We start from the raw sequence: 12,275 nt of genomic DNA, 5'->3' as shown, positions 1-12,275 counted from the left end.
AGCTGCATTCCAGCAGGTTCAGAGACTGGCAGGCTCTCAGAGCATTCACCTGGTGCCAACATGCACCTCTCCATGCACCTGTACAATGGTTTGTTTCTTAGCTACTTTCATTGCTGTGGTCTTCCTGACCACCGCCTTTTGGTACTCGCTAAAGAATTAGGAACATTACAAAAGTACTGTAAGATTCCTGAATGTAAGCTGGCATTGTTCTGACTTGACACCAATAGTATGGCTTTTTTTTTCTTTTTAAGATGTCTATGTCTTCTTTGTGTCCTATCTCCATTCCTGGCATGCCTACAGTGGTGTGAAAAACTATTTGCCCCCTTCCTGATTTCTTATTCTTTTGCATGTTTGTCACACAAAATGTTTCTGATCATCAAACACATTTAACTATTAGTCAAAGATAACACAAGTAAACACAAAATGCAGTTTTTAAATGATGTTTTTTATCATTTAGGGAGAAAAAAAAACCAACCTACATGGCCCTGTGTGAAAAAGTAATTGCCCCCTGAACCTAATAACTGGTTGGGCCACCCTTAGCAGCAATAACTGCAATCAAGCGTTTGCGATAACTTGCAACGAGTCTTTTACAGCGCTCTGGAGGAATTTTGGCCCACTCATCTTTGCAGAATTGTTGTAATTCAGCTTTATTTCAGGGTTTTCTAGCATAAACCGCCTTTTTAAGGTCATGCCACAACATCTCAATAGGATTCAGGTCAGGACTTTGACTAGGCCACTCCAAAGCCTTCATTTTGTTTTTCTTCAGCCATTCAGAGGTGGATTTGCTGGTGTGTTTTGGGTCATTGTCCTGCAGCAGCACCCAAGATCGCTTCAGCTTGAGTTGACGAACAGATGGCCGGACATTCTCCTTCAGGATTTTTTGGTAGACAGTAGAATTCATGGTTCCATCCATCACAGCAAGCCTTCCAGGTCCTGAAGCAGCAAAACAACCCCAGACCATCACACTACCACCACCATATTTTACTGTTGGTATGATGTTCTTTTTCTGAAATGCTGTGTTACTTTTACGCCAGATGTAACGGGACACGCACCTTCCAAAAAGTTTAACTTTTGTCTCGTCGGCCCACAAGGTATTTTCCCAAAAGTCTTGGCAATCATTGAGATGTTTTTTTAGCAAAATTGAGACGAGCCTTAATGTTCTTTTTGCTTAAAAGTGGTTTGCGCCTTGGAAATCTGCCATGCAGGCCGTTTTTGCCCAGTCTCTTTCTTATGGTGGAGTCATGAACACTGACCTTAATTGAGGCAAGTGAGGCCTGCAGTTCTTTAGATGTTGTCCTGGGGTCTTTTGTGGCCTCTCGGATGAGTTGTCTCTGCGCTCTTGGGGTAATTTTGGTCGGCCGGTCACTCCTGGGAAGGTTCACCACTGTTCCATGTTTTTGCCATTTGTGGATAATGGGTCTCACTGTGGTTCGCTGGAGTCCCAAAGCTTTCGAAATGGCTTTATAACCTTTACCAGACCGATAGATTCTCATTTGTTCCTGAATTTCTTTGGATCTTGGCATGATGTCTAGATTTTGAGGTGCTTTTGGTCTACTTCTCTGTGTCAGGTAGCTCCTATTTAAGTGATTTCTTGATTGAAACAGGTGTGGCAGTCATCAGGCCTGGGGGTGACTACAGACATTTAACTTAGGTGTATTAAACCACAGTTAAGTTATTTTTTAACAAGGGGGGCAATCACTTTTTCACACAGGGCCATGTAGATTTGAAATTTTTTTTCTCCCTTAATAACCTAAACCTTCATTTAAAAACCGCATTTTGTGTTCAATTATGTTATCTTTGACTAATAGTTAACGGTTTTTGATGAGCAGAAACATTTAGGTGTGACAAACATGCAAAAGAATAAGAAATCAGGAAGGGGGCAAATAGTTTTTCACACCACTGTAGATCTGAGCTATGAGCAGCACAGGTAGGAGAATTTCAAGGTTGATGGGATATGATACGTCAGGAGCCATTAATGGGAAGATGTTTAGTGATCAGGTGCAATGATAGGAGGAAGTGAGAATAAAGTGGTAAAAGAGTGTTAAAAAATTATTTGGTGTAAACAAGGAATCTATTCTATTATGTAAAATGTTGTCCAGTTTTAGAAGATTATTAAAAGAGTTTAGGTTTTTCCACAATTCTTGCAAAACATTCTTTACTAACATGTTTGGATACATACTGTACTATAGTAGGTGGTAGTAGACTATTGATTTTAACCGTTTATAGACCGTTCATGTTTTTTCTGCGCACCTGAGCAACTGCTGAATTTGTAACAAGATACAGAAACATGTATACATTTAATGTCAAAAACTGTGCATGCTCACAACGCAGCTGTGTATGACTACCTGGAACTAGCCGTATGGCTAACCAGGAACTAGCCATTTACTGTAGCTAACTGGGAAAGAAACGAGTTTAATTTGTACTAAATACACCGAAACTTATACCTAATATACCAACTCGATTTAGCTCAGTGGGACTCCAGAAACTTCATGTCAGTCTCAGCTGAACCTTGGAATGCATTTTTTCTTTGCAAACAACAAGAGTTGCGGAATTCAACCCTGATTATTTACATTGTACTCGCATTCCAGGTGACAAACGTCACGGTCAGTGTGCAGAGTAGGAAAATTTATAACCGCCAAGACTTGTTGTAATGTACTTATTTGCACCTTGTTTTTGACTGACAGACAAAACTATCAAAGAAGCATTGTACAGTGTGGTTAATCAAACATCAATTGGTTAACTTAAACCAACGATCGATTATGGAAAGGTTGCCAACACTAATAGACTTGCTGCAGACATTCATCTGTTGTCCTTCTGTCTGATCCTGAACCGGCACACTATAAACCACCCCTATTGTCTTTTAGTCTGTATTTTGGAACCATTGAATGTCACTGTGTATACACAAGTTATATAAGTTAAAACTGTAGTTAAAGTGTCTACAGTTCTGTCCTAATCGCTCTAAATGTAACATTGAATAAACAGTTCAATGCAGATTTCATTTGTCAAGGCCATGTCAGGCAGCGCTGTTCTGTCTAATTCCCAGAACTCTGGCCCTGTGCCCGTTTCATTAACAGCCACTGTGTTTTAGATGACTTACTGTAGATAGCAGAATAGCGGGACATTCCTGAAGCTAAAATAAATGGGAGAGAGGAAAAAAAGGAGAGTGTGTGAGGGAGGATGGTTTTGAGGTAACACACTGGTAGCTATGACAACAGGAAGGAAGTTTATTATCTCTGTGGTCATTGTTGGTCGCAAGGGTCTGGTCTGGAAACCTGGTCTGAAAGTTTGTGTGTGTTTTTGTTTGTGTGTGTGTGTGTGTGTGTGTGTGTGTGTGTGTGTGTGTGTGTGTCATATAATTATGGGTGTATTCAGCATGACCCTGTCTGAGGCCACTTCGGCTATGACCTTGTCAGGTTGGTTTATTACATGTTCCACTTCACTGCGATTATCCCCTGCAGTGCTGAACTATTTCAGTCTGTTCACACTGTTACCTCCTCTGTCTCACTGGACTAACATCACAGTCGCCGTACCTCAAACACCAGGCCAGCATTCAGACGATGGATCAAAGCCATATAAAATCTAACTACAAAAGGATTACCCACTCACTTTTTCTCACTGTTGACATTAAAAGAGGCATGCAAGAGCCCTGACTCTGAGTTTCCACTAAAGGTTTATAGTAAAAAGAAGAATTAATGCTTCCTAACTAATTGTGGAGTGAGTCAAACAGCTTCCAGACAACACTGGAGTTGATTTGCCGAGCAGGTGGAGGAAAGAAGCAAAGTGAGAGAGGTCAGAGGAAGCAAATAGTAAGAGTAAATGTGTCACCAGGTGTATTTATCACTGACAGTTACGTAACTAATCCTCCATGGAAAAAGAGAAAAAGAGAGAGAGAGAGAAAGAGAGAGAGACCAAGATGAGCTGGAGATTCAAAGATGACACAGCAAACATGCATCTCTGTCACTCCAACTTCTACAGTGTTACTGTCAATCTCTAAGCCAAAAAGAAAACAAAAAGAAAGCGAACAATGTGCTTCTTACACTTACTTTCTCTTTACACTACAGTTTATTCTAACCAAGTAATCTAATTGGACAAAAAAAAAACACAAGTGATGAAAAAGAGCATAACAGCACTAGAAAGTTTATCTTTTGATGCTGGTCACCAGTATGGATAAAAGTAGGTCAGTATGGTCCGCAGTACTGGAAAGAGGAGAGAGCAGCTGACTGTCAAAACCTTCATTCAAAATATCATCTTAAACAACACTTTGTCTCCTTGATAACTGCTTATAAGTTGTTACAAATCGCCCTTGAACTGTCTATGTTGTTTTCTTCACAGTTACGTAATGTGAGCTTCTAACAAAAGGCTGAATCTCAAATCTCTTTCTAACCCATGATCGGGGGGACTACTTGGTGTGTGGAACAAGGACTTACACCCTACAGTACTGTAAATAGCTCACTAGCTTTCCATCTTATACCATTTGGTATTCAACCTCAAAACCTTGCGAAGTTAGCCAATATTCTAAAGTAGAATAATTGGAAATATAAAGAGCAACTTTACATGAGATTTAAAACTACTTTTACTCCTGTTAATTAGTCGATAACCGTCGCCCTTAGATCTACCAGTCGTTGAAGGATATGTGTTGGCATAGCAAAATGGCTAGTTAAATAAATAAGTAAATAAATCCTCATCTGTTGGAAATAAATGTTGTTTGTGGAACTGCACCCTCATGTCTACGGCTGCATCACAGCTGTGCTGACTCACATTCCCTCTTTCTTTGAATATATTCCTTTTGCATTAGTTTTGCTTCAGTTGCTGAAAATGTGTTTAGAAGGTACAGTACTGAGCAATAGAAAGTAAGGTACTATTTAATAATTAGAAGTGGTGAGTCTTACATTACTAGCTCAAAACCATATTCCTTTGACACCTGGTGTCTTCACTTATGGACAGTAAATTTAAGGTGATCTTCAGAAACTATTAAATGTAAAGCTCTAAATCATATCAGCTCTCTAGCATATTATTCTCAGGCAACGGTAAATAGAAAAAAACATCAGCATTAAATATTTTAGAGGTGAATGTCAAAATTCTGCCTAAAACACACTAAAGGTAAAAAGTTTTATCCTTTTTCTATTAATGATATTTTTATACCAGACTACACATTGCTAAACAAACATTTACGTTTTAATATAAGTGATACTGACCAAAATTCCTAGGACATGCCATTTTTACATTTGGCAGACGCCCTTTTTCAGAGCGACTTACATTTCTATCTCACTATACATCTGCGCAGTTAAAGGTTAAGGGCCTTGCACAAGGGCCCAACAGTGGCAACTTGGTGGTTGTAGGGTTTAAACCTGGGACCTTTCCGAACCGTAGTCCAAGAACTTAACCACTAAGCTACCCCTGATCCTGGCCTGTTTTTAGTAATAAAAAAATAACACATTATGATACACATACAATAAAAACCCATGCTTAAAAACGATCAGACTTAATTGCATAAAAAATAAACATTAACTCTCTAGCTACTAAATTTCCAATGATTTTTAACACTGTGTCCATTGGTAACGCATTAAGTTCTTCGTGGAGCTCTCCCAGTTCTTCGAGCAAAAAAAAAAAACATGCCACCGAGGTCTTTTATCTCCTGCATGAGGTTACATATTTGTTTTCAGTGATGTATTGTGCACATCTATATCACTGTCACTGGACATCATTAAACATTCATCTGTGTGTTTTTCCAGTGTAATTATCAAGTGGTCATGTTTCACCCCTCCTCCATCTCCAATTGAGCACAGATCTCCTCCCTATAGTGACACACCCATTGCCGATAACTGGCAGATATTACATTTGCTTGTAACAAATGCCATTTTATTGAGATGGAAAAGAAAGAGAAAAAAGCCTTCATCATTACATCCCATATGTTGATCTATAGTTCTTAGAACAATCAATATAGACATTATAAGGCTCTATTGGTAAGGTTGTGTGTGTGTGTGTGTGTGTGTGTGTGTGTGTGTGTGTGTGTGTGTGTGTGTAAAGTGTCCCAACCTGGACAGAGACTTAGGGAATCCCACACATTCAGTGATCTCAACCTGGCCTGGATAAAGCCCCTTGAGGCAAGGGAAGGGGTGGATAAAGACCAACACAATGAAGCAAGGCTGATGCCATGGTTTAGTCCTGCACTATTGAGCCCAAAGACCATAGATGTGCTTACATTTGCCTGAATTTGGATGGCACTATGAGATCTTACGATAGAGAGGCGCCCAGCAAAGCATGTCTACTTACACTGTGAGGAAAAATAAATGTCCTACTGTTTTTTAAGGGAAATTTTTTATATATAGTATTAACACTTAAGAGTACTGTGCAACTGTATGTCTATGTCCATGTCTATATCTTCTATAGCCCTATATGGACTAATTTTACTGGGCAATATCTACAGTGGTGTCTTAGTGGTTAGCACTGTCCCATTGCATTGCCAGCGTTTGGGTTTGGTTCCTGCCTCAGAGTTTTATGTTCTCTCCATGCTTGGTGTGTTTTCTCCAGGTACTCGGGTTTCCACTCACAGTCCAAAGACATGCAGATTAGGCTAATTTGCATTGTAGTGTGTGAATGAGCTTATGAATGTTGACCGGATATCCTACCACGGTCGCAAAATGGGAATATGGAATTTCTACAATAATTCTTTACACATCTAATCCAGGACAAACTTCCTATTTCGAGGTAATAATTCATTAATGTTAGTGTGTTACTGGTTGTTACCAAATGTCTACTGGTTGCCACCAACCACAGAAAACATACATCAATCTGTAAATAATGTTTTTCCACTCACTGCTATAACTTTTATTTAACAATATCATTACCAGGTTAAGCTTATCAAGTGTATTAGCAACTCAAACCATATGAGACCTCACACCAGAGTTCAAACAACATGGTAATGTGCCGCGGGATAAACAATATAGCATAATAAGCAGTAATGAATAGCTGAATCAGCTAAATGTATGTGTGTGTAATTCTACCTCCCTGTAATTCTGCAGTTCAGGAGTTGTGCAGTTTGAGATAGCAGAAAGTAAAAGAAGAAAGAGACAGAAAGAGAAAAAGAGGGTACGCTTTCGTTTAAAAAAATCATTTAATAAGGAATTCACTCTCTCATCTCTTTGGATCAATACCGCATTTTGTTATTAATCCCCCTTCTCTCTCACATGGCCCTGATGACATTTTGGCACACACACACTGCCTGCCTGCTCTCTACTGGAATCTAAAGATTTTAACCTGAATATACAGTATAATAATAATAATAATTAGCTAAAGTCAAAAATCTAATGACTCCAATATGATCGTACACTCATTAAGCACATCCGAGTAAATCTTAAGGCCAGTATTGTCCTTTCCATGAACAATGCTTTGTTCTACTTGAATAGCACATTTTTTTTTATTATATTATTTATATAATATTTACTATATTATTATTATACAGTATTATATCTATACTGTATGCTTCACCTAGCAGGGCAAAAACTATTTTGAGACATCTTCTTGAAAATTTTTCTACTGTTCTAGTTAGTCCACCAAGCTCACCAAGCAGGTTTTTAGGAATGACTTTTAAAGAGGCACTCAGAGGTCCGAAATACAGAACTGTGTCACCACTAGCTGAAATACGGCCTTTGCACCCTTCGAATCGACAAAGCTCCTTAAAGTGACATTGCAACACTCTGAAACAAGACTGAATCAAAAGAGCAAGCAAATCACATATCTTTAAATTGGATTAACAGCCTGTTTTTGCAAAATTTCACCAAATTTGACTCAGGTACTCTATTGCAATACCGAACAAGGTCCTGAGAAGGCAGATGAGAGGTGGACAAATGAAATAACTATGAAGTTTAAACATTGAAAAAATATCTAAAAATGTGACTTACCTTTGGAAACATCGTGATTTTCAGCATCCTGCCTGATAAAAGGACGCTCTCCAGTCCAACTTCCCAACCTCCCAGACCGACTTTGACCATTACTGACAATCCTCTTTGGTTTACTGCCTTTAAACCAGCTGAATGTCCGACTCAGAGACGAGCCACGCTTCTTTCTACTTTTGCTTATTTTATTTTGCAGGGCCAGCGTCTCCGTGATGTCCTTGGGCACCAGGTCCCCAGTGGAGTTTCTCCTGGACATCCTTAACTGTCAATTACTCCAATCCTGTCACCTGTTATACCAGTTGCATTGGTGAAAAATAAGAGAAAATGGTATCGTTTTTTAATCATCTGTAATAATCCATAAAGGAATAGTCAGTGCTTTTGGACAGTCTGTTTAAAAGACAACTCTAACTTTGCTTCACATGTGCATGCTACACCTGCTATCTAGGCTAAATGCCTGAGAAGTCCTTTTTCTACATCTACAGTATATAGATAACAGATTAACAGAGCAGTGTAGACTAACATTGCAAAGGAGTGATAAGGGACCAAAAATTCAGGAATGCAGTCGATCCTGACTTGTAGCAGACTTGTGGCTAGTGCTCTGTCTTCTCGGAATTTCTCCACAGATGGAAGAACATCTGAGAGAGACAGAAGGAATAGCTTTTTGTCCATGGCTCCCAGGCAGCTCACTACAGGTGATTAGAAGTCCTGGTTTAACCAGCGTTTCCGGTAAGTGCAAAATTCAGCCTCAGCAATATTGTCATGCATAGCACAAAATGCCTTCTTATTGAACCTCCTAATCTCATGCATGTCATGAAAACCGAAAAAAAAGCATAAAGGAAAACAAAAGGAAGAACTGAAGGAGCAAACTTCATTTCTTTTTAATGTATTTAGTAGAAAACTCTTAGCTTTGCCACAAGCTCCATCCTGAAAAAAAAACCCAATGTAAAATACTTCGGAGCAGCTTTTAGACAGCCCCTGTGTACATCAGACAAGCAGAAAAGGAGAGCCGTTCAAATGAGAAACACACTCCTGAACACACCCCTGGTACAAAACAATCATCTGCAACATGTTCGCAAGCTTAAATACAATCAAAATGATTTACACTAAGGATGTTGTCTGATGTACCATACTTCACACTTACATGCTGGACAAACATACATACCCACATGCATACACACATATTAGATTCATACATACACGAACAACACTTCCGAGGGAATCTTCCCTTCTTTTTCTTGTCTGCCTTGTTCTCTCTGTCTCGTTGCTGTTTATTCAGCCCTTTCGGGGTGACTGAAGCTCCATGCTGGTTAGTCCTCCCCCCTACTGTCTGCTCCAGCTCCAGAACTGCACTGGCATCTATTCAACTCCGCAAAGAGGAACTGCAAACTCACACGTGTATTCCAGCCAGTGCAGTTTCACAATGACAGACTGCCTCTCTCTTACAGTCTCCCTCCTTTCTCTCTCTCCCTCATACCCACACACACCCCTCTCCGCCTTGCTTGTCGCTCTCAGACAGAGCTTTTCTGTTGTTCCCCCCTTGTTTTCTGGCAGTCTTGTGTCTTGTTTTTTTTTTTTTTTACTCTTCCCTCACAGGGCTTTCTCAGGTTTCTCAGGTGCCATCATGTGACGTCTGGTTAGCATATGTTTATAATTAACTTTATGTAGCATTTCAGCTTCAGGAACAGACATCCAGATGAAACAATGGTGGAAAAAACAGGAGTTTTATGCAACCTGTATTGAGTAGGAAACATACCTATACCCGTATTTTCTGTGAATGACAGATTTCAACAGGTGAAATATAAGCTGGCACCTCTCGTTTCATGAGACAAGCCGTGACCTAACAAACTTGTACTCTAACAGGAGCGGTCAAGGAGCGGTCAATATCAAAAAGTGACTCCTTCCCAAATAAACACACACTTAATTATACTTATTAGCTCCTATAAAAGCAAATAAATCACTTTATGTGTTTGATTTGGAAATGTTTTTCATTTTCGATTATGAAAATATGACCTTATTTCTATGCGACGTTGCATGAGTCAGCTATTTTCACACTGGAGTGAAGCTATATAGTAGAATTTAAGAATAAAGCAGGGCGAATGATGGCATGCCACATGGGAGACAGTGATGGGGAAATGGAGCAGGGCTCATCTGGTTTCAATAAGGTTGAACCGGTGTATAGCTGAGCTTGCTACTACAGTACTTACTGAGAGAACCTTGAGCACTATGTTGGATCTGTCATTGTGTACCTGCTCATGATATACTGTAAATGATGCGGGGTTAATAAAAGTATGGTAAATAGGAGAGAAGATTGTAAACCAGTTTTGGTATCTGTTAAAAAAATAAAATAAAATAAAATAAAATAAATAAATAATAAATAAATACTGCTATGTGTTACTGGGGTGCAGAAATAAGTGGTATAAATGTGCTCGCTGGGCCTTTAAAGATAATCCACACTGAAATATTTACAATTTACACATTGTGGAATCAAGCATCATAGCACCAGCAACAGTTATAGGGAAATATACACAATTGTAAGAAGAAGTAAAAAAAAAAATTATCAGCAATTTCCCTTGAGTAATAAAGATTTATCTTATCTTATCTTATCTTATCTTATAATGTTTCAGCCAATTAGTTACGGTTTATGTCATGTCAGGTGATTACACTAAATCACCCCCCCCTCCCCCACTACCCGCACCACCACCACCACCACCACCACCAATCTTTTTAGTCTGTGACAGATTGAAATCTTGGGACTAACTGTTATACTCAGTCAACCAATTTACTTAGTTGCAGTGGTGCGTTTTTGACGGTAAAAAAAGCTTCAGGACAGTATTTTCTCAAGATATTAAGAATTTTGAGGATTATAAATTTGAGCCCATATTCCTGAGCTCAAACTTGATATTGTGCAAGTCCCCGTGCATGTTTTTTCTAATTCCATTTGGGTTTTCTCTAAGTTTTTCTTACCCTAAGTGAGTTGGTTGGGGATGTGGCTTCAGATAGGACACATAAATTGTTTTTGTTTACATTTTAAAACCTGTGCCTACACCTATTATTTCTCATCAGAAATGAAACATGTCACAAACACCTTAGTTACAGTATATGTTCACAAACTGCTCCCTCTCTGTTGTTACCATGTTTGGTTGCTTCACCCAAGTTGACACACAGGATTATGGGATATTTTATTGCTTGCTATAAAAAGTGGTCTGGTGAAGGTATCTTAAAAGACAGTTCACTCACCGTCTATAGTGCATTATCCTGTATACAGGGGCCTGGAGCCCATCCTTAGAGCTCAAGGTGGGATAAACCCTGGTGGCAACTCACCAAGCAGGGCGGTAGCTACACTAAGCCATTGTATTGCCGTAAAAGATTGCATTCTGTGCAAATATTCAAGTCTGACATCTTTCATTCTACTTTTCTGTTGCACTGTACATTTTCCTATGTTGTGTTTCATAAACAAGTTTAAGCTGATTCTTCTATTGGGGAGCTCATTAGTTCATTAGTGTGAGAGTTACGAAAAAACCTTTAGATGTCTTTAAAATGAAGAGTATAATAAACTGTAAATACAATGAAGGTGAAAACTTTCTGTTACCAAGAGACTGTTTGGCAAACTCTGTCCAGGCTGATGTTGTAAATAAGTCTTTTAAAGAGTCCTTCCATTCTGTTATGTAACTTTTACCAAAAACAAATTATTCTGGTTAAAATTATACAAGTATCACAAGATCTATTGTTTTAGAAAATAGAGCCAAAAATTGCAACATATAATTAAAGGGTTACATCAAAGGTAAAAAAACACATTAACATTTCTACTAATTAAACCATCAGTTTCAAAAATAAAAAATAAAAAAATCTAAAAAATGCTTCTTTTTTGTTGATTCCTCAGATGCATTAGATTGAAATATTTGCCCTCATTCTAAGCACTTAAATATAAAATATGCAATATACTGTGATTTAATTATCCTTCGTACATTTCTTTAGCACTGATAACAGTGATAATTTTAGACATTACAGCTGAATGACTATATTCCCTTAATTTTGGTTGCTGGAGTGATATTTCTTCTCTAAACATAACCATGTTGGAGATGTTGGTTCGTGTATGAGTAAGTGGAAATTTGCCTGGGCTTAAATTTAAACACAGATAAGGGAGATATGTGGACTGGGATATGTATCTAAGAAGATCCAGTATACACTCTAAACATTGAAAGAGCTTTTTTTTTTCATGGTGCTTGTTTGACTTTTTCAAGCACAGATGGAGCTCTTCTGCTATTGGCCTCTGCCTGTACTGGACTGAAACAGACCGGATTGAGTAAATCAGTGCTTTCTGGGGATCACTGTCTAAAAAATATCTTTTTATCCGGCTAGCGTCCAAAAAGACATTTAAAG

The 12,275-nt window shown here is 38.7% G+C and overlaps 1 protein-coding gene across 2 annotated transcripts in view; it reads right to left on the bottom strand.

Annotated features, from left to right (window-relative positions):
* kiaa1522 (KIAA1522 ortholog) overlaps positions 1-9,291 on the bottom strand; it is a 40,248-nt gene extending 30,957 nt beyond the window's left edge. For both annotated transcript variants that reach the window (XR_008357831.1, XM_053492758.1), the window contains exons 1-2: positions 9,093-9,291; positions 7,902-8,182 (exon numbers count right to left, since the gene is read on the bottom strand). Coding sequence is in view for 1 of the 2 variants with exons in the window: in XM_053492758.1 (XP_053348733.1) it covers positions 7,902-8,151 (250 nt within the window). In the remaining variant the exon portion in view is untranslated. The remainder of the gene's footprint in view (positions 1-7,901; positions 8,183-9,092) is intronic.
* Positions 9,292-12,275: the final 2,984 nt, after the last annotated feature.

This window comes from Clarias gariepinus, chromosome 3 (genome assembly GCF_024256425.1).
Source record: "Clarias gariepinus isolate MV-2021 ecotype Netherlands chromosome 3, CGAR_prim_01v2, whole genome shotgun sequence".
In the NCBI taxonomy this organism is placed as follows: Eukaryota; Metazoa; Chordata; class Actinopteri; order Siluriformes; family Clariidae; genus Clarias; species Clarias gariepinus.
Note: the sequence above shows the minus strand (reverse complement) of the source record. Positions and strands in the feature narration are given on the sequence as shown.